General features: G+C 49.7%; 1 protein-coding gene and 1 pseudogene across 2 annotated transcripts; one reads left to right on the top strand and one right to left on the bottom strand.

The window, feature by feature from the left end:
- Nucleotides 1-119: 119 nt before the first annotated feature.
- Nucleotides 120-19,424, top strand: ZNF775 (zinc finger protein 775). Of its 2 annotated transcripts, none has more exons than XM_023736861.1 (2): nucleotides 120-162; nucleotides 17,244-19,424. In XM_023736861.1, the coding sequence occupies exon 2, from the start codon at nucleotides 17,258-17,260 to the stop codon at nucleotides 18,803-18,805; it is 1,548 nt and encodes a 515-aa protein (XP_023592629.1). In that variant the 5' UTR covers nucleotides 120-162; nucleotides 17,244-17,257; the 3' UTR covers nucleotides 18,806-19,424. The 2 variants fall into 2 exon arrangements, with proteins under 2 accessions (XP_023592629.1, XP_023592630.1); XM_023736862.1 differs by lacking the exon at nucleotides 120-162 and adding an exon at nucleotides 2,629-2,650.
- A 1,881-nt stretch (nucleotides 19,425-21,305) lies between these two features.
- Nucleotides 21,306-27,568, bottom strand: part of LOC105756603 (NADH dehydrogenase [ubiquinone] flavoprotein 2, mitochondrial pseudogene) — a 6,842-nt pseudogene continuing 579 nt past the window's right edge.

Genomic DNA, 27,568 nt, shown 5'->3' with positions numbered 1-27,568 from the left:
CATGTGAGCGGCATAGCCAATCAGGTGGCCAGGAAACCCCGGGGATGGCCAGGCATGCCAGCCAATCAGGGGTACCTTCCCGCCCCGCCGGCCCCGCGACTGGCCCAGCCTCTGCGCGGACCGCCAGCGGCCGTTCGCGTCGACCTCGGCTCCCGGGCCCAGGTATTTATTTCCAGGTGTCACCTGCCCCGCCTGCCCAGTCTCTGGGTTTCCGGCTGGGGAGCGGCGGGGCGGGGGGTACGCTGTTGCTGGAGGCTCAGTGCCCGGCCGCGCGCTTCGCCCTTGTCCCCCTCAGCCTGGGTGGAAGAAGATATTAGGGCTGGAGTTCCCCGGTTCCCTCACTCCAAACTTTCCCATATCCTTCTCTCTCGGAACCCCCGCCCCCAACTCCCCCCCCCTCTCTCCAGCCTCCCCACTCCCCCCTCCAAGTTCCCCACTCCCCCTTCCCGAACATCCCCACCACCCTCTCCAGTTACCCACCCCCCTCTCCCTCACCTCCCCACTCCTCCCCTCCAGTCGCCCCACTTCCCCCCAACATCCCAACTTCGAACCTCCCCACCCCCATTCTCAAACCTCATAACCCTACTCGAACTTCCATATCCCCCAAACATACCCACCCCCATCCTCCCCACAACCCCTTCTGAAACCTCGCTATTCCCCCACGACCGAACTTCCCTGCCCCCCTGCCCTACCTCCCCAGACTACTATGGGGCAGGGACTGGAGCGGGGGGCTGTTCGGGAGGGGGCATGTGAGGGAGACTGGGAGTACCCTGAAAGCGGCATGTGGGGGAAGCGGCGTCCACGCCAGAAGGGGTGTTGAAGTTGGTTTTCGGGTGTAATGATGCACATAGAGTTGTTCAGAGGCTGCCAAAGAGCAATCCCCATTTTTTGACAAGGAATCCTGAGGAAGGGAAAGCTGGAGGGTAGATTCAGGAGAGATTTGAGGGCTGGAGGCCTCGAGGAGTGCTCTCTAGGGCTTTCATTGACCCCTCTGTAAACTAAACGGGAGACTGACTGAGGTCTTCATGGCATCTTGGGGAGATGCTCTGGGCAAGCTGAAGTTCAATTCCATAAACAAAGCTTTAAGTTAGATATGGGTAAGGTTGTGCCTCATGGTAAAACTTTGGCATATTCCTTGTCACTCAGTCTGGTTTGGAAGACAAGAGGCAACACCAGGAAAGTTAAACAGGAGATGTAAATACAGGTTCAGGCAACTCAGGCCGACCCTAGCAGGGCGTGTGGCCTTGGGGGTGGAAGGGTTTGGGAGGTGGAGATGCCAGAAGAGGCATTCCAGGTGGGTAACAGCTGAAGGGCCGAGGACACCTCCTATGGAGGTGGCATTTGACCAGTCTGGCTTGGGCCAGTGGCTGGAGTCCTGATGAAGACCCACTGTACCTCCTGCAGAAGGAAGGGAAGGAGGTGGTCTGGGGTGTGGGTTAAGCTGAGAAATCCAAGGGCTGAGGGTGGCCCGGAGGGAGGAGTGTGGTCAGAGGGGCACAAGACCCAAGTTCTCACCTGCTTTGAGGCAGGGCTGTGCCCACACTGTCAAGGGGGAAACACTCCTTTCCTTTTCCAGGTCCTTTGAATGCAGCAAGGGGGTGGAAAAGTTTATAAATTAAAATGTGACAGCTGTTAAGAGACTTGTTAGTAGTCAGGGTTGTCCTTCACCTTTAGAGAAGATGATGGGGGTCCCCAGGCCTGGCAGATCGGGTGCTCACGAGAAGGAGTCCTGGGAGGAGGTGCCTCAAGACCAGGCTGAGTGAATCAGGGGAACTCTGGGAGGTGGGCAGGCACCAGGGGTGAGACCATGAGGTGTTGACCTGCGCCATGTTGTCAGTTCCCAGGGAGCGCTGGTGGAGTTGCTCACACCAGAGAGACCCTGAGGTTCAATTCTTAGGATGTAGTGGTGGTGAGATGTTGATGGCAGCAGTAACCTGAAAAGAATTTGTCTTGCGCCCTTGTGAACATATTCCAGTGTCCTTTCCCACTTTGTTTTTCCTACTTGATTTATCAATACTACACATAAGAGTAAGAATTATTTCCATTTGCAGATGGGGAAACTGAGGCCCAGAGAAGGAAGGTGACATGCCCAGGGTCATGCAGCTAACTAGAAGCAAAGCCAGCCCTGGGTCTCAGGCCTCTTAGTGCTGAGCTTTTCCCTCTACAGCATGGTCTTTCTTTGGGTTGATGGAATGCTGTCTTAGGCTTTTACTATTAGGCACTTTAAAACTCTTCCAGCCTCTACCCATTACTCGATTCCAAAACCGCTTCTACATTGTAGGTATCTGTTAGAGCAGCACCCCACTCCTGGTACCAAATTCTGTCTTAGTTATCTACTGCTGCTATAACAGAAATACCACAAGTGGATGGCTTTAACAAACAGACGTTTATTCTCTCACGGTCTAGGAGCCTGGAAGTCTGAATTCAGGGCACCAGCTCCAGGGGAAGGTTTTGCCTCTGTTTTGGCTCTGGTGGAAGGTCCTTGTCATCAGTCTTCCCCTGGTCTAGGAGTTTCTCAGCGCCTGGACCTCATACCACCAAGAAAGAAGAGCCAGGAGAAGAGCACATCCTTTGGACCCGGGGTCCCTGCACTCATGCAGGTGGCCTAACAGGCCACCATGCTGATCCAAGCTGACCCCGTCCTGGCTCTGTGAGTTGGTGGCTTCCATTCCCGCTCCCTGAGTAGGAGGGCCCTTGGTGGCTCTGAGTGTGAGGACACACGTGTTGGCCTTGCGCTCCTACTCTCGTGAGCGTGCTGTGCTGTCACTATGTTCATGTGGCAATGTCCACATGGATATTGATTCCTTTGTCCTTTGCATGTACAGGTTTGCGCAGGTGTTCTTATATGTAGGTGTGCCTCTGGATGTGTGTGCACTTGGTGTTGATATCAGGTTCTTCTCTCACACTTAGGACCCTGTATTTACAAATTCAGCGTCAGTAGCTGCTAACTGACCTGTTTCCCAGGGGAGAACATGACTCCATCTGTGGCCAGAAGAGCCACTGCTTCCAAGTCCTCCGTTCATCATTCACTCTGTACTGAGTACCTTCTGCATACCAGGGTTGGGCAGGGCAGGGCCCCTGTCTTCCTTATCGTCTGGTACCATGCTGTCCAAGAGAACGTGCTGGACACTGGGGACTGGGAGTGTCATTCCCACAAGGTGATCCCTGGCTGTGTGCTTGTCTTGGCACAGCATGTCCTGGCCATATGGCCTGAGCCAATGACTCACTTCTCTGCACCACGGTTCCCTTCACTGTGAAACAGTGACAGCATCACCACACCTCACGTGTGAGGACAAAGGATGTTGACCCTGCTACCTTCTGTGTCCACACCTGCAGATGAGTGAGGGTGGGAGCAGCAAGCACACACTCAGACCCCTGTGGGCGAGCTGCCTGCTCCTTGTGGGCTAGACAGCTGCCTCCATCCTGGTTCACCCCTGGAGACATTTGTCCGGGGCCCAGCCCTGCATCCACTTCCTGTGGGTGGTCAGGGAGGGCTGAGGAGCATAGGCCAGCCCGGAGCTGCCATGTGTGACCAGACTCTAGGAGCAGGTAGAAGGGGGCAGAAGTTGCCAAGGTCGGGAAGGAGGTGGCTAGGAGAAGGTGCAGGCCCTCCAGGAAACATGGGGCCTCCTCCGGTGTGGCTGGGGTAGAGGGGCAGGCTTGGCCTGCCCATGTTTCCTGGGAGGGGAAGGGGTTGATGGGAGCAGTGGCAGAGGGACGTGGATAGGTTTGGGGAGGTGTCAGCCCTCAAGGCGTCCCATCCAGGTGAAGGTGTGGGGCAGCCCCACCTCCCATCACTCCTCATCCCCGCCTGTACCTGAGTCTGTGAGGAGTGCTTGCATGGTGAGAAGGTTCCAGGGGCTGAGACTTGGGAGAGTGTAGGGAGACCTGGACACGCCCTGAACTGCCTCTCCCTGGCCTATGGCCCCATCCTCTGCTAAACCCAACCTCCTTTGTCCTCCCCTAAGTCTGCCACCTGCCCAACAGGCCGCTTGTGTGTGGGCATTGCCCGTGGGCATGGCAGCACCTCCTGGGCTCAGGGCCAGGGGGTGGTGGTAGGGCAGTGACTGCAGGGTGTATCCTGCTCCCACCAGAACTGCTGGGCAGCAGAGGTCGATGAAATGGCCTCCAGAGGTCTGGGTATTGGGAAGGATGGTAACTCTGTCCCCATAAGCTCTCTTTTCGATGGTGTGTGTGTGTGTGTGTGTGTGACGTTTTGCTGATAGCCTCTGTCTAGTGTCACTGGGCAGTGCTACGGGGGGCAGGGGCAAGGAGGGCATGTGGTGCGGGGCAGAGCAAGGGAACAGGATGCGGGCACTGCCAACCCACAGAAAAGTGTCTGCCTGAGGGCATTTCCTGAGCCTGGCTTTTCCCAGCATTCTTGTCCCCGGGACACTGGGTGGCCAGTTTCATCACTGGAGCATACAGATGGTCATGGGTGCCCCAGACATGGCCTGCTCCTCCCCCCCATTCCCGTTCCCCTCCATTGCTGCTCCTTCCCTACCCCCTCCATCACTCTCGCCCTCCCTTCCCGCCCCCTGCCTGCCTCTCATTTCCTCTTCCCCTTCCTTCTGTTCCCTTGTCTCCATTCTTACACAGGCCACGCCCTGCCTTCTTGAGCCTCTGCAAAGCCCCTGAGCTGACTGATTCCTGAAGGCTGCCTTCACAGCAGGGCATGGGTGCTAGCATCTCCAGACAGACAGACAGACAGCCAAATCCTGGCGTGGGGCTAGGGGATGTGGGTGCACAGACTGTGCAGCACAGCCTCTGCGCATGCCCTGTCAAGACAGGTGTGAGCCAAGCTGACACGTGAACACCGCGCCCGGTGTGTAGTGTTATTTGGGATTGGGGTTGATCCTTTATACCAGGGCTTTGAACTGGTTCTTATGTACACTTAAGAATCACCTGGGGATCTTGCTAAAATGTAGATTCTGATTCAGTATATCTGGGTGGAACAGTGGTATCACTAGGGGAGCGTGGGGGGTGCAGACCGCACTCGGTGACATTGTTAGACGGGAGTGACACCAGAATGACTGTCTATAAAATTTTTGTACAGTGTTACAGCAGTAATTTATTATTTTTAATAAAAATAACCCTGTAGTTAGTTATGACAGGAAAAACATTTTTTGTAAGCCCAGCTTACATGTATCAATATACCTACAAGGATAGAACTCTGTGCTGATTTACTTTTTGAACCTTTTAATGTGCGTTGGTCAGAGCTGTCATTATTACAATGACACTTCAAATCACGTGGTTTTGTCTGCACATGCTGCGAGCACCGCTATTCTTTTTGTTGCTGCGGTGTTTTTATGGTTGCTGATTTTGTCAAATTTTCTGGTGTTTTAGCTACAATATTGTGGTAATTACTATTTGTGAACCTGTGTCAATAACTTTTTTGAGAATGAAGTAGAAATTAAAGGAAAGAAGGAGAAAAGTCAAAAAAGGCTTCCACTCGGTTACTGATAATGTTGTAAGTAATGTAATTCAATGTAGAAAGATTTTACAAAAATTTTTTTGTTAGTATTCATATCATATAAGAAATATACGTTTAAGCCATTTATCACATATTATTTCTCACTATATTTATCACAAATTATTCTATGATTAAAATTAATGGTAAACATCACTAAGAATTCTGTATGGTCTGGTACCAGAGGAGGTCCATGGGGGAGGGTGACACCAACCCTAGTGACGCCACTGGTCAAAATGGAAATTCTCAGCAGGGATTTGAAATGGAACGAACCGGTTTGAAGCCCTGATTTATACAGATGGTCAAGGTCTCTGAGAGGGTAATGTTTAGGAAGGGCCTGAGGAGGTGGGGAGCGAGTCACGCAGACATCTGGGGGGAGCGTTCCACCAGGGGTCGGCCAGGGTGGAGGCCTGAGCAGGAGGGTTTTTTAAGCACCCAGGAAGCAGAGGCATGGCCCTTGCCCAGGGCACCTTCCCTGTTCCTGGCATGGCTCCTCGCCTGGGGCATCTCCCCTGGGCCAGGCAAGGTCCTCACCTGGGGCACCTGCCCTCTGCCCAGCATAGCCTCACCATGAAATGTTCAGGAGACGTGGGCATAAAGAGATGAGCCCCAGGTTGGTTAACTAGGGATTACTTATTGAGTAACCAGAAATGACTAGTCTGTGTGGTGTGGAGAGGGTTGGTGTGAGCCCCCATGAAGTTTGTATGGGAATGTGGGGAGAGGACTCTGAGGGCACAGAAGCTAGTGGTTGGGCAAAATTCCTTTCTTCGGTTGGCTTTGTGCTTGTGTCTTCACGACCACCCATACCAGTGCCAAACGGACCTCTAAATATGCTTGCATTTCCTGGCCGCCACATGAGCGTCCTGCCGATGTTGAGGTGTGGGACCGAAGCACTGGTCTGTGGATTGGGAGGCCTGGGCTCTTGCCCAGCTCAGCCATCTAATCACCTGTGACTTTGGGCAGGTTAATGGCCTTCTCTAGCCTTAGTTTCCTCTTTGTAAAATGGAAATTATGCCTGTTTGCCTAGTGGTGAGTTGAGTGTGCAATTAAAAACACCTGCAAATTTCAGATGAAATACTGGACAGAAAAGCTCTTGGAAAAAGAGAGAGTGTGCTGGCTCAGGTGGGATGAGGACTGGGAGACACTGTTTTCTTCCTTGTCCCACAGGCCATTGCCCTTTCTTCCGCTCCCATTGCCCACAGGTGCAGGGCAGGGACCTGCCCTTGGGCACCATGGGGCCAGGCTAGCAGCAGCACAGGTGCAAGGTGGGAGGGGGCGGGCAGAGACCAGGGATGCGGTGCCTCCTCAGGGGAAGGACATGGAAGGCTGTGCCAAAGGGTGGGGCAAAGGCCATGGAGGCCACAACAAGACATGGTAGGGGAGGGGATGGGGAGCCTGTGCTGTGCTCATCAAACATCGAAACATGGCACTCAGCTGGTTGAAATGAGCCCTGTGGTCCTTGGTCAGGACAGTGTCTGTGCTTAAGGTCACTCCAAGTTCATGGTCTTTATCAGGAAAGCTGGTAGGGGCTGATTGTGATGAGATCAGCAGTCAGTCCTTTGCAGTCATATGACCTTGGTATAGGCCTCCCCACATCCCTGCCCTGTGGTCACCAGCCTGGGCCCTCAGGGTAGGCGCCCCAGAGCACGGGCCCCATTCCCCTGTTGGGGGTCTTCTACCTGGTCATTTTGATGACCTAAGACAGAGACAACACACATCCCACCACAGTACTACAAACTGACAAACTGGAGTTCTGCTGCTATTCATAAGGTTTTCGCTGGCCAATTTTTTCAAAAGTAGACTGTCAGATCCTTCTTCCTAGTCCGTCTTAGTCTGGAAGTTCTGCTGAAACCTGTCCACCAAGGGTGACTCTGCTGGTATTTGAAATACCAGTGGCAAAGCTTCCAGTATCATAGCAACAAGCAACAGGTTTCAGCAGCACTTCCAGACAAAGACAGACTAGGAAGAAGGACCTGGCAGTCTACTTCTGAAAAAATTGGCCAGTGAAAATCTTATGAATAGCAGTGGAACATTGTCTAATATAGTGCTGGAAGATGAGCCCCTTAGATTGGAAGACACTCAAAATATGACTGGGGAAGAGCTGCCTCCTCAAAGTAGAGTCAACCTTAGTGATGTGGATGGAGTCAAGCTTTTGGGACCTTCATCTGCTGATGTGGAAACATCCATTATTAGTCGGAACTTGGAATGTACGAAGTATGAATCTAGGAAACTTGGAAGTCGTCATAAATGAAATGGAATGCATAAAGGTTGATATTCTAGGCATTAGTGAACTGAAATGGACTGGTATTGGCCATTTTGAATCAGATAATCATACGATCTACTATGCCAGAAATGACATATTGAAGAGGAATGGTGTCATGTTCATCATCAAAAAGAACATTTTAAGATCTGTCCTAAAGTACAACACTGTCAGTGATAGAATAGCATCCATACGCCTACAAGGAAGACAAGTTAATATGCCTATTATTGAAATTTATGCACCAACCACGAGGGTCAAAGATGAAGAAACTGAAGATTTTTACCAAATTCTGCAGTCTGAAAGTGATCAAACATGCAATCAAGATGCATTGATAATTACTGATGATTGGAATGCGAAAGTTGGAAACAAGAAGGATGTATAGTTGGAAAATATGGCCTTGGTGATGGAAATGATGCTGGAGATTGCATGATAGAATTTTGCAAGACCAGTGATTTCTTCATTGCAAATACCTTTTTTCGACTAAACACGTGGACCTCACCAGATGGAATACACAGGAATCAAATCGACTATGTCTGTGGAAAGAGACAATGGAAAAGATCAATATCATCAGTCAGAGCAAGGCCAGGGGCTGACTGTGGAACAGACCATCAGTTGCTCATGTGCAAATTCAAGTTGAAGTTGAAGAAAATTAGAACAAGTCCTCAAGAGCCAAAGTATGACCTTGAGCATCTCCCATCTGAATTTAGAGACCATCTCAAGAATAGATTCGACGCATTGAACACGAATGACCGAAGACCAGATAAGTTGTGGAATGATGTCAAGGACTTCATACATAAAGAAAGCAAAAGGTCATTAAAAAGACAGGAAAGAAAAAAAGACCAAAATGGACGTCAGAAAAGAATCTGCAAGTTGCTCTTGACTGTCGAGTAGCTAAAGCAAATGGAGAAAATGATGAAAGAGCTGAAGAGATGATTTCAAAGGGCAGCTCGAGAAGATAAAGTGAAGTATTATATTGTAATGTGCAAAGATCTGGAGATAGAAAACCAAAAGGGAAGAACAGTTTCGGCATTTCTCAAGCTGAAAGAACCAAAGAAAACATCCAAGCCTCGCGTTGCAATTTTGAAGGATTCCTGGGGGAAAATATCAAGTGATGCAGGAAGCATCGAAAGAAGATGGAAGGAACACACAGAGTCACTGTACCAAAAAGAATTGGTCGACGTTCAACCATTTCAGGTGGTAGCATATGCTCAGGAACCAATGGTACTGAAAGAAGAGGTCCAGGCTGCACTGAAGGCGTTGGCAAAAAACAAGGCTCCAGGAATTGATGGAATACCAATTGAGATGTTTCAACAAATGGATGCAGCGCTGGAAGCATTTACTAGTCCTTGCCAAGAAATTTGGAAGACAAGCTACTTGGCCATCTGGTTGGAAGAGATCCATATTTGTGCCCATTCCAAAGAAAAGTGATTTAACAGAATGTGTAAATTATTGAACAATATCATTAATATCACACACAAGTAAAATTTTGCTGCAAATCATTCAGAAGCGGTTGCAGCAGTACATCGACAGGGAACTACCAGAAAAGGACGTGGAACAAGGGATTTCATTGCTGATGTCAGATGGATCCTGGCTGAAAGCAGAGAATACCAGAAAGATGTTTACCTGTGTTTTATTGACTATGTGTAGGCATTTGACTGTGTGAATCATAACAAATTATGGACAACATTGTGAAGAATGGGAATTCCAGAACACTTAATTGTGCTCATGAGGAACCTGTACTTAGACCAAGAAACAGTCATTCAAACAGAACAAGGGGATACTGCATGGTTTAAAGTTAAGAAAGGTGTGCTTCAGGGTTGTATCCTTTCACCATATTTGTGCAATCTGTATGCTGAGCAAATAATCTGAGAAGCTGGACTCTATGATGAAGACCGGGGCATCAGGATTGGAGGAAGACTCATTAACAACTGTGATATGCAGATGACACAACCTTGCTTGCTGAAAGTGAAGACGACTTGAAGCGCTTACTGATGAAGATCAAAGACCACAGTCTTTAGTATGGATTGCACCTCAACATAAAAGAAAAACCCTCACAAATGGACCAATAAGCAACATCATGATAAACAGAAAATATTGTACTTGTCAAGGATTTCATTTTACTTGGGTCCGTAATCAACACGCATGGAAGCAGCAGTAAAGAAATCAAATGACATATTGCATTGGGCAAATCTACTGCCAAAGACCTCTTTGAAGTGTTAAAAAGCAAAGATGTCACTGTAAGGACTAAGGTGCACCTGATCCAAGCCGTGGTGTTTTCAATCGCCTCATATGCACATGAAAGCTGGACAATGAGTAAGGAAGAACGAAGAAGAATTGATGCCTTTGAATTCTGGTGTTGCGAAGAATATTGACTATACCATGACTGCCAGAAGAATGAACAAATCTGTCTTGGAAGAAGTACAACCAGAATACTCTTTAGAAGCAAGGATGGTGAGACTTTGTCTCATATACTTCAGACACGTTATCGAGAGGGACTAGTCCCTGGAAAAGGACATCGTGCTTGTTAAAGTGGAGGGTCAGCGAAAGAGAGGAAGACCCTCAATGAGATGGATTGACACAGTGGCTGCAATAATGGGCTGAAGCATAACAACCATCTTGAGGATGGCCCAGGACTGGGCAGTGTTTCGTTCTGTTGTACATAGGGTTGCTATGAGTCGGAACTGACTTGACGGCACCTAACGACAAAAACAACGGTTGAGATGACAAATGCAAGTTCAAGGGCATCCTTGGCAAAGTCAACACTCACCATCCCCAAATTTCAGGGCCCTAGGGAGGGTGCAAGGTTGAAGCCTTACACACAATTCTTTTATCCTCTCCTGGCACCCTTTAGCCAGTGGAGGTGAGAGAACTCTGGCCTGGCCTTCTGGGGGCATTCAGGCCTGGGGAGGGCAGCATTCCCAGCCATTGACACCTGTGGTGGACTTAAGGTGAGTTTAATCAAGGCAGGCAGTGCCACTCAGGGATAGCCGTACCCTCTCCCTGGAGTATATTTCGGATTTGCCGCTGACCACCGATTGGACACCTAGTGCCATTAAATCCTTCCAACTTTTTAGTGCGTCTGAAGAAACACAATTAAACTCATCACACTTGGGTATAATTCCTGCCGATATACAATTTAAATCACCACTTCAAAATATATTCTGGATATTAATCCACTGTCCATTAAAAATCTGCACTATTTTTTTCTAGAGCTCTGCTCTCCAGTACAGTAGCCACTAGCCACATATGGGTATTTAAATTTAGACTTAAATTATTTTACATTAAATTAAAAATTCAATTCCTCAGTTGCACTAGCAATATTTCAAGTGCTCAGTAACCATGCGTGGCTAGAGGCAGCCATACTGGGCAGTTCATTTCCCCAATTGCAGAAAGTTCTGTTGGAAGATACCACCCTAGACTGTCATTTCTGTTTTGCTTATGTTTATGGTATCTTTTTGTCATACAGGTGTTTTAAATTTAGTTTTTAAGTCTTGTATCTTGTTTTTAAGAAGGTTTTTGTTATTTCTAGATTCTGCAGAAATCCTTATGATTCTTCTAATACTTCTAGTAGTTGTATTGTCTTTTTTAATTGGCACTTAAATACATCTGGATTTAATTTTTATAAATAGTATTGCCTCAGTGATCTAGTGCAGCTGTAACAAAAAATACCACAAGTGAGTGGCTTTAAAGAACAGGAGTTTATTTTTTGACAGTTTAGGAAGGTAGAAGTTCGAATTCTGGGCATGACTGTAAGGGGAGGTCCTTCCTTATCAGTAGTCCTGTGAGTTCCTTGGCGTCCGTCTTCCACCTGTGTGTCTCTGTGTGGTTCTGTTCTTTTTATAATCAAGAAGTGATTGGGTTTAGTTCTCACCCAGCTTGGGTATAACATAATTAGCATCACAAAGAAAACCCTATTTCCAGACAGGAGCATATCCACAGGTATAGAGGCTGGGACTCCAGTACTCCAAAACTTCAATTTTGGAGATACAATTCAGTCCATAACAGGTATGAAGTAGGAATCTAACTGTAAAAATGGCATGGGGGGGTGTCTGACCTCTTCTGACTTCACAAGGGGGAAGGAAAATCAAGATCAATAGCCCAAGGCTGATTCTTATGAGGCAGAGGTCAGACATCTTTATCAATTCTGACATTGCCCGTCCCTCCCACGGCATTCTGTACTTTCTGCTGGGTTTGATAATTGATTGCAGTGGCCACACAGAACTCAGACAATACTCATGATTATGGGGTTTATTAGGGAAGTAACAGGTTACAATTCAGGATAAGGAATGACTCAGGATATAGTTCTTTGATCAGGACAGCTTCTTCTCAGCCATGCTCACAGGCAGGCCTCTCTCTGGCCCTCGGCCTCTTGGCTCCTCAGTCCCTGCTCTGCTCTGGCAAGTGTTACAAATGCTTTATCTCCACCAGTAAGTGCCTGGAAGCACCCTACTCAGCCAGTAAGTCTTGGCCTGAAGGCACCCAGCTCTCTCACTGGCTCCCTGGGGCCTGAGCCTAGCTCCACCAAGTGCCTGGAGGTGGTCCAATTCACTCTTGCCTGAAGGTGCTCAGTTCTTTTCTCTGTGGGTCGTCACACCCACTGTAGTGACCTCACGTGTTGGGCCAGGAGGCCAACCATGCCATCTCGTGCCAGTCTCCTGGTTCTGCTGCTGCCGTATCTCACTGTCTCCTGTGTTACAGCTCTCTGTCTCCTGGGTCTAGGAAGTTCTCAGCGCAGAGACCCTGGCTCCAAAGGACGCACTCCACTCTCAGCTCTTTTTCTTGCTGGTAGTGAGGTCCTCACTTTCCACCTCTGGGATGACTCATTTTAAGCCTAGAGGGATGGCAAAACTTACCAATCCCCTTGTTAGGGTTCGATATACCTTATTTGCGTGGTTCCACCCCCACAAGGGTGCCATGCACCTTATTTGCATTATTAGCAAGCTGTCCAGTCCCCTTGGTGGGCCATAAGCATGTTATTTGCATAGTCCCACCTAATCATTTGTGGGAGTTACAAGACCATAGTAAGAAAGGCTATATAAAAGTGATCCATCACACCGCACTAACTCAGATATTTTTCCCCAAAAGATCGTTGTTCCCAATTGATGAATAGGTTGGCCTTTCCCCGGTGACTTGGAATGCTACCTTTTATCATGTATCAAACTACCACAAGTCTGTTTTTTGTCCTCTAGTCTACTCCATTGGCCTATTTGTCTATTGTGTGTATTCTACAGTATTTTAATTACTGTATTTTAGCTTTTAACATTATAGAAGCCAAATTCTTCCATGTCCTTTTTTTAATTTTCTGGGCCATTTATCTGTATTTAAACATTATTTGCGAATGAAGAGCTTCTTTGCCTTCTCATTTAGGAATATATTTGTCCTTTTATTTATGTTTTCTTTATCCCTTCAGTAAAATCTAATAGTTTTCTTTATATAAGTTTTGCATGTTTATTAGGTTTACTCCTGGTTATTATATAGCTTTTATTCCTATTTTAAAAAAGCTATTAATTTTTGTATCTGACAATCTTGCTGAATGCTTTTAGGTCAGTGCTTGGTCAGTGGATTCTCTTGCACATTCTAGGTTCATAATCATTAGCAAATGAGAGTTTTTTCTTTCTTTCATATATATATGTACAAACCTGGGAGCTACAGAAGTTGAAAGAGATAAGAAAGGACCTTCCCCTAGAGCTAACAGAGACAGAGCATAGCCCTGCTGATGCCCTGAATTTGGATGTCTAGCCTCCAGAACTGTGAGAAAATGAATTTCTGTTCTTTAAAGCCGCTGACTTTGTGGTATTTTATGGCAGCCTGTCTTAGCTGGGTTCTCCAGAAGAGCAAAACCAGTGAGACCTCTCTATATAAATATAGATAGATTTGCTTCACGGAATGGCTCATGCAACTGTGGGGGCTGGCAAGCCCCAAATCCGTAGGTCAGACAGTAGGCTGGAAACCTCTGCTGGGTTACGGGATTGTGGGGGCTGGTAAATCCAAAATCTGCAGGTCAGATGGCAGGCTGGAGACTTCTACCGGCTTATATCCCAGGATCCAGAGGTCAGGCACGAGAAGAGTGCAGGGTTGAGAGAGAGCTCTGCCAGAATATCCATTTATATTCTGGTGGTAGACCACACCCCCACAGAAACTCGCCTTCAGCTGATGGTTTATCACATCACATCACCAAGTCCAGTGACTGGCCAAACCACTGAGAATCATAGCCGAGTCAAGTTGACACATGAAATTAACCATCACATAGCCCTAGGAAACTGAGACAGACTTTTGTGCTGAGACCTGGGGTGCTGCTCTAACAGATACCTAAAAATGTGGAAGTGGGTCTGGAATTGGGCAATGAGTAGAGGCTGAAGGAGTTTTGAGATGCTTGATAGTGAAAGCCTAGATTGCCTTGAAGAGGCTGTTGGTAGAATTATGGACATTAAGAGCAATTCTGATGAGGGCTCAGAAAGGAAGAAGAGCTGTAGGGAAAACTTCTGTCGTCATTAGCAAAATGTTGCTATAAATGGGAACGTTAAATGTGCTTCTGGTGAGGTCGTAAAAGGAAGTGATGAACACATTATTGGACACTAGAGGAAAGGTGGTACTTGTTATAAAGTGGCAAAGAACTTGGCTGAATTATATTTGAGTGTTTTTTGGAAAATAGAACTTGTAAGTGATGAACGTGGATATTTAGCTTAGGAGATTGCTAAGCATCATCTTCAGGATGCAGCCTGGTTTCTCCTTGCTGCTTATAGTAAAATGCAGGCAGAAAGAGATAAATTAAGGAATAAGCTGTGCAAAACAGAACCAGAACTGGAATATTTGGAAAATTCTGTCATAAAATTTTAGAAAGTATGCCTTGGAGATGACACCAAGAGTGTGACTGAACACTTATTTGCTAAAGAGATTAGGCCTGTGACCTTGTAAAAATGGCATAGGGGCAGTGTCTGACTTTCTCTAACTTCGCAAGGGGGAGGGAGAATCAGGATCAACAGCCCAAGGCTGATCCCCATGAGGCGGAGGTCAGACATGCCTCCTCTCTCTGCCATCTTTACCAATTCTGACACCTCCCATCCCTCCCACGGCAGTCTCTACTTCTCTGCTCGGTTCCATAATTCATTGCAGTGGCCACACAGAACTCACAGACAATACTCACGATGATGGGGTTTATTAGGGAAGTAACAGGTTACAGTTCAGCCTTAGGAACAGTCAAGATACAGTTCTTCCGTCAGGACAGCCTCTTTTCAGCTATGCTCGCAGGCATGCCTCTCTCTGGCTCTAGGCCTTTGCCCTTCTCAGGCAGCTCTTTTAGCCCCTGCCAATAAGTGCCCAGAGGCACTTCACTCTACCAGTAAGCCCTGGCCCAAAATGATGCGCTGTCCACTCCTGGCCGTTCTTCCTTGGTGGTGGTAGAATCCTCTCTCTGCTCTGGAATTGGCTCTCTTTTAAGGCAAAATTGACCAGTCTCCTTGGTGGGCCACAATTGCCTTATTTGCACAGTCCCACCCAATCACTTGGGTGGGAGTTACAAGACCATGGTGAGAAAGACCACACAAAAGCAATCCATTGCACCACAGACCTATATATACAATCAACCATCTCAGCAGAAAAGTTCCCGGTTTAGACTAAAGGGGACAGAGATGGGACCAAATGAAAGAAAACTGTCTGATTCCTGGAATTCTACAGGCAGGAAATGGGAGGATGGAGCTACGTGACTGCAAAAAAAGTTGTCTTTCAAGAAAAGGAAAGAACAATCCCAGGAGCAATTCAAAGACCAGCAGGACTATCTACACAAGCACAGGGGATGGGGTTACTGTTCCATGGGACCAAGAGAATGGGGCTTCCCAGGGCCAAAGGGCCACCACCCAGATGTGCCTGGGGGACAAAGGATTATTTTCAGGCCTTGAGATCTAATGGAATTTGCCCTGCTGAATTTTGGACTTGCTTGGTACCCATCATCCCATCTTTGTCTCCAATTTCTCTGTTTTGGAATGGGAATGTCTGCATTATGCCTTCCCAACCACTGTACTTTGGAAGCAGGTAACTTATATCTTAGGTTTCACAGGTTCACAGATGGAGAGGAACTTAGCCCTAGGATGGACCATACCCAGAGTCTCACCCATACCTGATTTAGATGATTTAGAACATGAGATCTGGTACTTAGAATTGATGCTGAAATGGGTTAAGACTTTTGGAGATGCTGGGATGGAGTGAATGTATTCTGCACATGTGAAGGTCATGAATTTTGGAGGGCCAGAGAGCAGAGTGCTATGGATTGAATTGTGCCCCCCCAAAAGATGTTGAAGTCCTAACCCCTGCACCTGTGAATGTGACCTTGTTTGGGGATATAGGGTTTCTTTTGTTATCATTTGTGTCAAACACAGTCATACTGGAGTAGGGTGGGTCTCAGTCCTGATCCCTTCTGAACGGTGTCTTATAAAAAGGGAGGCATACAGAGGGGAAGGACTGCATGTCAGGATGCGTCTACAAGCCGAGGAACAAGAAGAAACGTCTGGGGCTGCAGAAGCTGAAAAAGATGAGGAAGGTTTTTCCCCTAGAGCTGACAGAGACAGAACATAGTCCTGCTGATGGCCTGAATTTGGACTTCTAGCCTCCAGAACTGTGAGAAGATGAATTTCCGTTCTTTAAAGCCACCAACTTATGTGGTATTTTGTTATGGCAGTGCTCAGAGACTAAGACACCCTGGAATTTCCTGAGCGATTGGAGGGTCTTTACTATTTATGGTGGGCCTCTTGGACCACACTTGAATAGTTTATGCCAACAAAGTGACTCTGGTAGTCTTAGAGTGGGGCCTGGCCACACTAGAAAGACCAATCACGTGATTAGAGGGTTGGGACTATGAGCCATGTGATATCAGCCCAATCTGAGGAGTTGGGGGGTGTGAGGGCTGGAGACTGAGTTCAAACATGTGGGCAGTGATTCAATCAGTCCTGCCTACATAATGAAGCCTCAGTAAGAACTCATGACACCAACGCTTGAGTGAGCTTCCTGGATTGGCAGCACTCTTGAGTATTGTCACATTTTGATGCCAGGAGGGTAATGTGTCCCTGGGGGTGACAGAAGCTTTGCATTTGGAACCTTCCCAGACCTTCCCCTATGTGTCTCTCCCTTTGGCTGGTTTTGATTTTATCTCCTTTGGCTATAATCAAACTGTGGTCCTAAGTATAGCGCTTTCCTGAGTTCTGAGTCTTCTAGCAAATTATCCAATCTGAAGGTGGTCAGGGAACCCCAGCGTTTGTAGCCAGCTGGTCAGAAGTGAGGATGTGCTGGGGACCCTGAACTTGGCAGTTGGTGTCAGGAGTGAGCAGCGTCTTGTGGGGACTGTGCCCTCAGACTGCGTAGTTTGTCAGCTCATTGTACTTACTTTTCTTCTGTTCCTTTCACTCCTGGTCCGGCCACTTCCTTCCCTCTTGGCCTCGTTCTCTCCATCCCATCATGCAGTGAGTGACAGTCTCGCGCAGTGAGTAATCTCTCCCCATCCTCTCTTCCCTTTGCCTTTGGCAGGAGATGGGCTGGGGATGAAGATTAAGCAGGAGAAGCAAGAGTGGCTGCTACAGACGTTGGTGCCGCAGGCCGCGCCCTCGGGGAGAGACAAGGAAAACGTTTTCCAGCAGCACCGGGGCTTCCCACCATGCCAAGCAATGGGGACACCTTGTGCTTTGGGGAAACAAGAAGAGACCGGGGGTCCAAGGTGGGCCCCTGCCCCTGAGCAGGACGGGAGGCGGGCAGGCCAGGCTCCAGCAGCGGCCCCTGCCCAGCCGAATGCCCCTTCCTCTGCGGGTCACTTTGTGTGCCTGGACTGTGGGAGGAGGTTCAGCTGGTGGTCGTCCCTGAAGATCCACCAGCGCACCCACACCGGCGAGAAGCCGTACCACTGCAGCAAGTGCGGCAAGAGCTTCAGCCAGAAGCCGAACCTGGCGCGCCACCAGCGGCACCACACGGGTGAGCGGCCCTTCTGCTGCCCCGAGTGCGCGCGCCGCTTCAGCCAGAAGCAGCACCTGCTCAAGCACCAGAAGACGCACTCGCGCCCCGCCTGCCACGCCTGTCCTGAGTGTGCTCGCTGCTTCCGCCACAAGGTGGGCCTCCGCACCCACCAGCGCGCCCATGCCCGAGACCGCCAGCTGGCCGGGGCTGCGCTGCAGAAGCTTCTCAGGTGCACAGTGGCCCACCAGGCCCACCGCCCCCGGCCAGCACCGCAAGGCCCTCCCGAGGGGGCTTGGCTGGGGCCCTGCCCGGGGTGGTGGGGCGGGCCGAGGCCCCAGGCCGCACTTGCTGTGACCCCAGGGTCCGGCGAGCCCCGCCAGTTCATCTGCAGCGAGTGCGGCAAGAGCTTCCCGTGGTGGTCCTCGCTGAACATCCACCGGCGCATCCACACGGGCGAGCGGCCCTACCCCTGCCCTGAGTGCGGCCGGCGCTTCAGCCAGAAGCCGAACCTGACGCGGCACCGGCGCAACCACACGGGCGAGCGGCCCCACCGGTGCCTGGACTGCGGCCGCGGCTTCCGCCAGAAGCAGCACCTGCTTAAGCACCAGCGCACGCACCTGGCTGCCCCAAAAGCTGCTGTGTGCCCCCGCTGCGGGGAGAGCTGCCCCAGCCGGGGGGCGCTGCGTGCCCACCAGCGCGCCCACACCTCCAATGTAGTGGGTGGGGAGCCGGGACAGGGTTCTGAGCGGCAGCCAGCGGCCCCCCGGGGCGTCTCCCCGCAGCCACAGCGGTCGCGGGGGCCTGGGACGTGGGGCGGGGGGCAAGGGGGCCTGGCCACGCCTGGCGAGCCTCGCCAGTTCATCTGCAGTGAGTGCGGCAAGAGCTTCTCCTGGTGGTCCGCGCTCACCATTCACCGGCGCATCCACACGGGCGAGCGGCCCTACCCCTGTCCCGAGTGCGGCCGGCGCTTCAGCCAGAAGCCGAACCTAACGCGGCACCGGCGCAACCACACAGGCGAACGGCCCTATCAGTGCGCTGCCTGTGGCCGCAGCTTCCGCCAGAAGCAGCACCTGCTCAAGCACCAGCGAGTTCACTGGGGAGCCCTGAACCCCGTCCCCCGCCCCAAGGAGGAGGTGCTTTGATAGACAGCAGAATGTGTTGGAAATGGCCAGGGGCTTTCAGAGCCCCAGGGTGTGAGACTCCATCAAAGGCAGCTCCTTAAAGCTCTCAGGCCTGAGAACAGGAACCCAGAGGCTGAGAGAGGAGGCGTGGAAGACCAGGCATCCTGCCCCTGGAGCCCGGTGTGTTGAGGCCCTCCCTGTGCACCCCCTCAGGTGGGATCCCTGGCGAGAAATGGCCCAGGTATGGGCGGGTAGGATGGCAGTCAAACGCTGCCTGCGGGATGCAGCTCAGATGCTACTCAAGTCTCAGTCAGACTGAGACGCCAAGGACTGGAAGCCAGAACTGTTCAGGGAGGGGCAGGCAGAGCCCTAGTGCCCAGAGCAGTGCCCGGCGCTTAGTGGCCACTGGACAGATGCTTTTGGGAGGATGAATGGTTAGGTGGCACTTCAGCGCTGAGAGCCCCACTGCCCATTGTGTGTGTGCTGGGCCTGGCCTCAGCACTGGTCTGTGTGGTAGGACCAGGGCGTAGGGGGCTGGTTTCAGCTGAGGTTTGGTGGCTTGGGGGTTGCCACCTGTGCCTGCCTGATGGGAGCCTTACCAGCCCCAGGGCTTCAGAAAGAAAATGAAGGATTGACTGTTCCACGTGGTCTTGTGGTCCTTTCTAACCCCCTCTTGAACACTAGGTCTGTGTTCTCCCAGGGACCTGTTGGCCCTAGGACAGGAAAGGTGCCTTTGTGTGGGCATAGCAACTCCGGCCCCAGTTCTTGCTGGGGGATGGGGATAGTGTTTTCTCTACTCCAAGTCAGCTTGCTGTCTTCTTCCCATGTAGTCCTTCAACTTACAGCCACCCAGAGGTCACACCTCACACCCTCAAGGTGGGGTCACTGAGGCCCCGGCTACCTAGAGAAAACCCAGGGCTCTAGACCAGGTTATGGCCTTGGACAGGGTCTTCCCAGATGGGAGGAGGGGATGGCAGAGGGTACAGGTGGGTGTGGGGGCACCAGCATTTGATGGCTGGGAGGCGGGAGGAAGAGGGTCCAGCATGGCTCTGTAGGAGGAGATCTGCACCGCCTGTCCACCCTGCTGGGGAGCCAGAATTCTTCTCTGGACTTGGGGCTGCCTTACCCGGAAGCTGCCGGGGCTCAGCCTGGCTTCCCGTCACCCATTCAGATCTTGTTTAATCCTCTCCACTTGACAAAAGCTCTAACTGTTGTCGCCTTCCAAAAGGACACCTGGAGGTGGTGGTGAAGGCCAGGAGGCTGCTTTGGCCATCCCAGCATACCTGGGAGATGCAGGACTGGGGCTGGTTAGAACTCAGGGCTCCTGATGCCCTGTCCTCCCATGCCTTGTCCTATACTTGGTCCTCTACCACCCCATCCCATGCCCTTTCCTCTGATAACCCATCCTCTGATACCCCGTCCCGTGCCCTGCTCTCTAACACCCCATCTTCTCATGCCCTGCCCAGTTCCCCATCAGGGACTGAGCTAGGCAAGGTGGGTCAGTGCTGGCCCCTGTGGGATCACTCAGCCCTCAGGATGTCTCTGACCCGCCCCACCACGTGTGCCTCTTCAGCTCCCTGCAGCCTGCCAGCCTGTCTTCCAGGGGGCAAGTGCCCTGGATCTCATCCGGACCCACTTTGACCATGGGGAAGACTTGGAGCCCAGCAAGCTGTGTTGAGGAGGATTCCTGCATGCTGTCACTCGTTCTTGGGCTGGAGGGCCGAGACCTTCGAGGACAGAGCCCTTTGGAGCCGAGTGCCGGATTGGGTGGACAGGCAGATACTGGAGAACTCCGTGGGTGGCAGCATCATCTCCCATAAGTGGCCTGTTTAAGGACAAGGTCAATTACACAGCTGTACTGGTGGGACCTGGGGTTAATGGGGCTAATGGGAGTTGACGGGGCAACTTTTTCTCCCCATGCAAATTCATCAGAATGCCATTCCCTGACCCCAGGGACTGGCCTCTCACAAACAGATGTATTAGGTCACAAGGGTGACAGGGCTGAACCTGAGGCTGAGGTGGGTGAGAAACACCCACCCAGGAGCTCATGGACCTTCATGGAATAAACCGTTTTATATGTACACAGCCTGGACAGTCTATACAGACAGGCTTGTCCATTATCTCATCTAATCTCACCATGACAAAATTGATATTTGATACCCCAGAGAGGGGTTGGGGATGGTGTGATGTATGTAGCAAGGTTGTTGCAAATTGGTGTCAGGTCCCACGCCTCCTGTTGGTCTGAGCCTCTTCCGCTGCCACAGTCACAAGCTTCTCCAAGGCTGGCACTGCATCGTCAACATCTGTCTTCATTCCTTTTCCTTTTAAAATAATGAAACCAGGTCATGATATTTAGGAGGAGCCATGCCATTAAATCAGAGAAGGTCAAACTGGTTATTCTGGTGGCTTACAATCCAGAGTACTCTGGAGAATGCTGAGATTAAGGGCCTGTTTAGGGGAACAGGAAACAGCCATGGATAAATCAAGATCTTAAAGGATTTTTATCCTTTTTTTTTTTTTTGTAGACAGGAGAGGCATATTTTATTTCTCCAGTGACATAGGACTGGACAGTTGACTGTAAATTAAAAGCCTGCTTGTACCACAAAACTGGGTCCCTTGGGTGGTTCAGTCAAAGAGGTAAGACCACCAGCTGGCTGACAAGAGAAGTGTCCATTCTTTGGCCCAGGTTTTGGAATTTTGCCAGCCTTGAGCTCATCAATGATTTATTCAATATCCTTAGGTGTCAGTTCATCATAGTAGCTGTCATTTATTTGAACCATTGACGCATTTCACAGGCACCTAAACATTCCACCTCTGTAAGAGTGAAAAGTTTGTCAGGTGTAGTCTCCCCACCCTTTATTCCAAACTTTCTCTGAATGGCCTCTAGTATGCTGTCAGAATCTTGAAGCATGCAAGGTGTGGTAGTGCAGACCTGAATGTGATACTTTCCAACTGGCTTTCAATTATGCATTGTATAAAAAGTATACTTCATATACTCTCATTGGAGGTACTTGCGAAGCTTCTGCAACCTTGTTCCTAGCAGAGATGGGCAACCATCCATTCTGTCTCTGCGCTAAATCCAGGACTGGAAGCCCAGCTGCTGCTTTATGTGCTTCTGGATACTTTTATACAACTGCCTCTATGCAAGTTCAAGTTGAAACTGAAAAAATTAGAACAAGTCCCTGAGAGCCAAAGTATGACCTTGAGTATATCCCACCTGAATTTAGAGACCATCTCGAGAATAGATTTGACGCGTTGAACACTAATGACCTAAGACCAGGTGAGCTGTGGAATGACATCAAGGACATCATACATGAAGAAAGCAAGAAGTCATTAAAAAGACAGGAAAGAAAGAAAAGACCAAAATGGATGTCAGAGGAGACTCTGAAACTTGCTCTTGAACATCGAGTAGCTAAAGCAAATGGAAGAAATGATGCAGTAAAAGAGCTGAATAGAAGATTTCAAAGGGTGGCTTGAGAAGATAAATTATAATGACATGTGCAAAGACCTGGAGATAGAAAACCAAAAGGGAAGAACGCATTCGGCATTTTCCAAGCTGAAAGAACTGAAGAAAAAAAATTCAAGCCTGAAGTTGCAATATTGAAGGATTCTATGGGGAAAATATTAAATGATGCAGGAAGCATCAAAAGAAGATGGAAAGAATACACAGAGTCATTATACCAAAAAGAATTGGTCGACATTCAACCATTTGAGGAGGCAGCATATGAGCAGGAACCAATGGTACTGCAGGAAGAAGTCCAAGCTGCACTGAAGGCACTGGCAAAAAACAGGCTCCAGGAATTGACAGAGTACCAATTGAGATGTTTCAGCAAATGAATGCAGTGCTGGAAGTGCTCACTCATCTATGCCAAGAAATCTGGAAGACAGCTACCCGCCCAGCCGACTGGAAGAGATCCATATTTATCCCTATTCCAGAGAAAAATGATCCAACAGAATGGGGAAATTATCAATATCATTTACTTTATCACACAAGTAAAATTTTGGTGAAGATCATTCAAAAGCAACTGCAGAAGTACATCAACAGGAAACTGCCAGAAATTCAAGCTGGATTCAGAAGAGGACATGGAACCAGGGATATCATTGCTGATGTCAGATGGATCTTAGCTGAAAGCAGAGAATACCTGAAAGATGTTTACCTGTGTTTTATTGACTATGCAAAGGCATTTGACTGTGTGGATCACAACAAATTATAGATAACATTGCGAAGAATGGGAATGCCAGAACACTTAATCGTGTTCATGAAGAACCTATACATAGATCAAGAGGCAGTCGTTCAAACAGAACAAGGGGATACTGCATGGTTTAAAGTCAGGAGAGGTGTGCGTCAGGGTTGTATCCTTTCACTATACTTATTCAATCTATATGCTGACCAAATAATCCGAGAAATTGGACTATATGAAGAACAGGGAAGCATCAGGATTGGAGGATATGCAGATGACAACCTTGCTTGCTGAAAGTGAAGAGGACGTGAAGCACTTACCGATGAAGATCAAAGACCACAGCCTTCCGTATGGATTACATTTCAACATAAAGAAAATAAAAATCCTCACCACTGGACCAATAAGCAACATCATGATAAACACAGAAAAGATTGAAGTTGTCAAGGATTTCATTTAACTTGGATTCACAATCAACACCCATGGAAGCAGTGGTCTAGAAATCAAAAGACGCATTGCATTGGGCAAATCTGCTGCAAAAGACCTCTTTAAAGTGTTAAAAAGCACAGATGTCACCTTGAAGACTAAGGTGCGCCTGACCCAAGCCATGGTATTTTCAATCACATCATATGCATGTGAAAGCTGGACAATGAATAAGGAAGACCAAAGAAGAACTGACGCCTTTGAATTGTGGTATTGGTGAAGAATATTGAATATACCATGGACTGCCAAAAGAATGAACAAATCTGTCTTGGAAGAAGTACAACCAGAATGCTCCTTAGAAGCAAGGATGTGTGAGACTACGTCTTATATACTTTGGACATGTTTTCAGGAGGGCTCAGTACCTGGAGAAGGACATCATGCTTGGTAAAGTAGAGGATCAGCAAAAAAGAGGAAGACCCTCGATGAGATGGATTGACACAGTGGCTGCAACAATGGACTCAAGCGTAATAATGATTGTGAGGATGGCACAGGACCAGGCAGTGTTTCATTCTGTTGTACACAAGGTCGCTGTGACTCGGAACTGACTTGACAGCACCTAACAACAACAACATCCTGCCCACTGCCGGGTGCAGCTGTGCAGTGGGAATCAGCACCTAAAATGCGGCTAGTGCAGCTGAGGAAATGAATTTTCAACAGCCGCACACAGCGGTTGGACAGTGCAGTCTTGGAGGAATGATGCTCGCAATGGCAAGAAGCTAGAGATGTTGTCTCTCCCCACACCTCACCCCAGGCCCAAATGCTAGAAAGAGCTTCCATTTTTGTTGGGAATAGTGGATAGAGTCGGACAGTTCTGGGGTTAAATTATGGCTCTGCCATCTAAGGTGTGGGACCCTGGGCCTATATAAACCTACGTAAAGGGTATAGTGTGCCTGGCACACGGCAACACTCAACGAACGGCAGCTAGTGCCGTTATTTTCATAAACTTGAGCAGCATTTTGTGCCTCCCCGCCTCTACCTCACTGTGCTTTCCCCATATGGAGCTCTGTTCCCATAAAGAGTTAATGTCCTCAGTGTCCAGTAAGTCTACCTCAAGCTTAGGGTTTAGCTGAATTGATGTCGTGGGTCACGTCTGGGTTTTAATTCCGAGGAAAGGGAACTCTGGAGCAGATGCAACCTTGCACCCAGAGCCTCACACCTCCATCAGTCTGTAGCTCCTCCCTCCTTACACATCCGCACAGGAGGTGGCCGAGGGGCCATCTAATGTAGCTTGTAGACGTGCTCCCGGTCATCCAACAGATGCACACTCAAGACCTGTTATGTGCTGGATGCCTGGGATCCAGAGATGCTAAATAAACACAGCCCTGCCCTTTGAAGTGGGGATATAAGGTCAGCACAAGGTGCTTCGGGGCTGGATAATGGGGTCACTGTCTAGCCCCAATGACCCCCAGCCAAGGGGGACATGGGGTGACTGGGCAGGAGGAAGCTGGGGTGGCTGGGCAGGAGGAAGGTGGGGTGACTGGGCAGGAGGAAGGTGGGGTGACTGGGCAGGAGGAAGGTGGGGTGGCTGGGCAGGAGGAAGGTGGGGTGACTGGGCAGGAGGAAGCTGGGGTGGCTGGGCAGGAGGAAGCTGGGGTGGCTGGGCAGCAAGCAGTGGTCTCTGCATTGGCAGCACTCTGGAGCAGAAAGCAGGAAGGCCCACAGGTCAGGCAGTCTGTCAGTTTGTGCTGGGTGAATCCAGGGCTGGGCCTCAGGGAGCTGTGAGCCCTCTGCCCACACAGGAGCCACGTGCCAGGCCATGGCTTTGTTAGAGTCCAGCTGTCACATGGGCTTCACAGGGTGGTGACAATAACCGAGCTGGCCATGCCTGTGTCTTTGCAGAATATCTCCACCTTCCTAGATCTATTGTGTCCCCACAGCACAGGGGGGCAGGGGGATGCATATGAAACCAGAGAAGCCAAGTGACTTGGCCAAATCGGTGCAGAGTGGAGAATGGAGGCCTCTCAGAGTTTGAGGTTGTCTGTGCTTCCTGCCCCCACCCCTGAGCTGTGTTCCCTCTCTTTGTTTTGGCACAGCCTACCTAGGACCCACTGCCAAACTCACTGCTGTCAAGTTGATTCTGACTCAGTGACCCTGTAGGACAGAGTAGAACTGCCCCATAGGGTTTCCAAGGCTGTAAATCTTTACAGAAGCAGACGACTGCCACATCTTTCTCTCATGGAGTGGCTGCTGGGTTCGAACCATTGACCTCTCCATTAGCAGCTGTCTTAGTTATCTAGTGCTGCTATAACAAATGCCACAAGTGGATGGCTTTAACAAACAGAAATTAATTCTCTCACAGTTTAGGAGGCTAGAAGTCCAAATTCAGGGTGTCAGCTCCAGGGGGAAGGCTTTCTTTCTCTGTTGGGTCTGGAGGAAGGTCCTTGTCATCAGTCTTCCCCTGGTCTAGGAGCTTTTCAGCACAGGGACCCAAGGACCGAAGGACATGCTCTGCTCTGGGCTCTTCTTGCTTGGTGGTAATGAGGTACCTCTCCTCTCTACTTGCTTCTGTCTTTTATATCTCGAAAGAAATTGACTCAAGATACAACCTAATCCTATAGATTGAGTCCTGCCTCATTAACTGCCTCTAATCCTGCCTCATTAACATCATTCAATAACTCATTGCTGTTGAGTCGATTCCGACTCATAGTGGCCCTGTAGGACAGAGTAGAACTGCCCCATAGAGTTTCCAAGGAGCTGCCGGTGGATTCCAACTGCTGACCTTTTGGTTAGCAGCTGTAGACTTAAGCACTGTGCCATGAGGGCTCCATTAACATCATAGAGGTTAGGATTTACAACACACAGGAAAATCACATCAGATCACAAAATGGTGGACAACCACACAATACTGGGGATCAAGCCAAGTTGACACACATTTTTGGGGGACACAAGGCAATCCATAACAGCAGCTGAGTGCTTAACCACTGCACCACCAGGGCTCCTGGCCTACCTAGAAAATGCTGCTAAAAACCATGGGTATACCATTGACTTCTCTTTCAGAAAGCTGGTCATTTCTGATTGTCCCGTTTCTCTCATGGCTTGCGGAGGAGAGGAAGGCTGGTTGCCCTGGCAGATAACAGTGTTTGCACTGGGAGCTGGTGAACGGGGGTGTGACTGCTGTGCCTGTTCCCCGAGCAGACATCCCAGGGACAGGGGAGGGTTACAACCCATAGTGATGAGGTCCTGATGTCAAAGCCTCACTCACTCTAAGCTCAGCCCTGGGGTTGGGGCAAACAGCAATTCTGGTGATTCATCCTTCTGGGCTTCCTTGTTGCCCTGTTATAAACACCAGTCTCCTTTGGGTGTCTGGCTTATGAGTATCAAATAACTGGGTGCAGTGATGTGGGAGCAGCGTGGGGGGTGGCAGTCCTACCTGGTGTAGAAGCAGGACCCTGATGTAGGGAGGAGAGGACTGTCCTTCCTGCCCAGCAGACCCCTTTGGGGTTCTGTCCACAGGTTCTGAAAGCACAGCTGGGCACCTGCAGAGCCTCGGGGGCCTCAAGGTGCTTAGAGCCACACCCACCACTGACTGCAGGAGCCCTGCCACGGGCATTCACCTGCAGCACTTTTAACTTTGAAAATCCCTCTCCGTCTCAGGCCCGGACTACATGAATTCTGAGGTACCTTATAGGTCCTTCCTTGTGGTCGCTGACACCATACCTGCGTCTTCTCTGTGGTGCTTGGCCCGTAGGGGGTGGCATCCAGCCCTGCCTTGGCTCTGGGGAACCACTAGGTGCTCCATTTTTATTTTAGTTTCTCATCTATAAAATGAGACAATCATACACGTGATTATATATGTGGGAAAGATATAACATATGGGGAGATAATACACGAGTAAGCACAGGTAAGGGGTGTTATCACCTGACAGCCTAAGGCTGGATGGAGTTCAGCCCTGCCCCTTGTGAACCAGCTGCTTCTCCGGCAACAGGGGCTCTTTTATGGGATGCATTTGACTTGAGCTGTCATATGCATGCGCGGTTCTGAGAAGGAAGGGACATCCTACCACAAAGCTCAGCTAGGGAGGCTTTCTGCTTCTGCCCTTTGGCTTTTCTCTCCCACCCATGAAGCCCACTGTCGGCTTCTCCTACCAAGGAAAGGCTTGGTACTTCCCGGGGCGGGGCGGGGC

Source organism: Trichechus manatus, unplaced genomic scaffold (assembly GCF_000243295.1).
Source record: "Trichechus manatus latirostris isolate Lorelei unplaced genomic scaffold, TriManLat1.0 scaffold00093, whole genome shotgun sequence".
NCBI classification, from domain to species: Eukaryota; Metazoa; Chordata; class Mammalia; order Sirenia; family Trichechidae; genus Trichechus; species Trichechus manatus.
The sequence above is the reverse complement of the archived record's forward strand: the minus strand, read 5'-3'. Positions and strand labels throughout refer to the sequence as shown.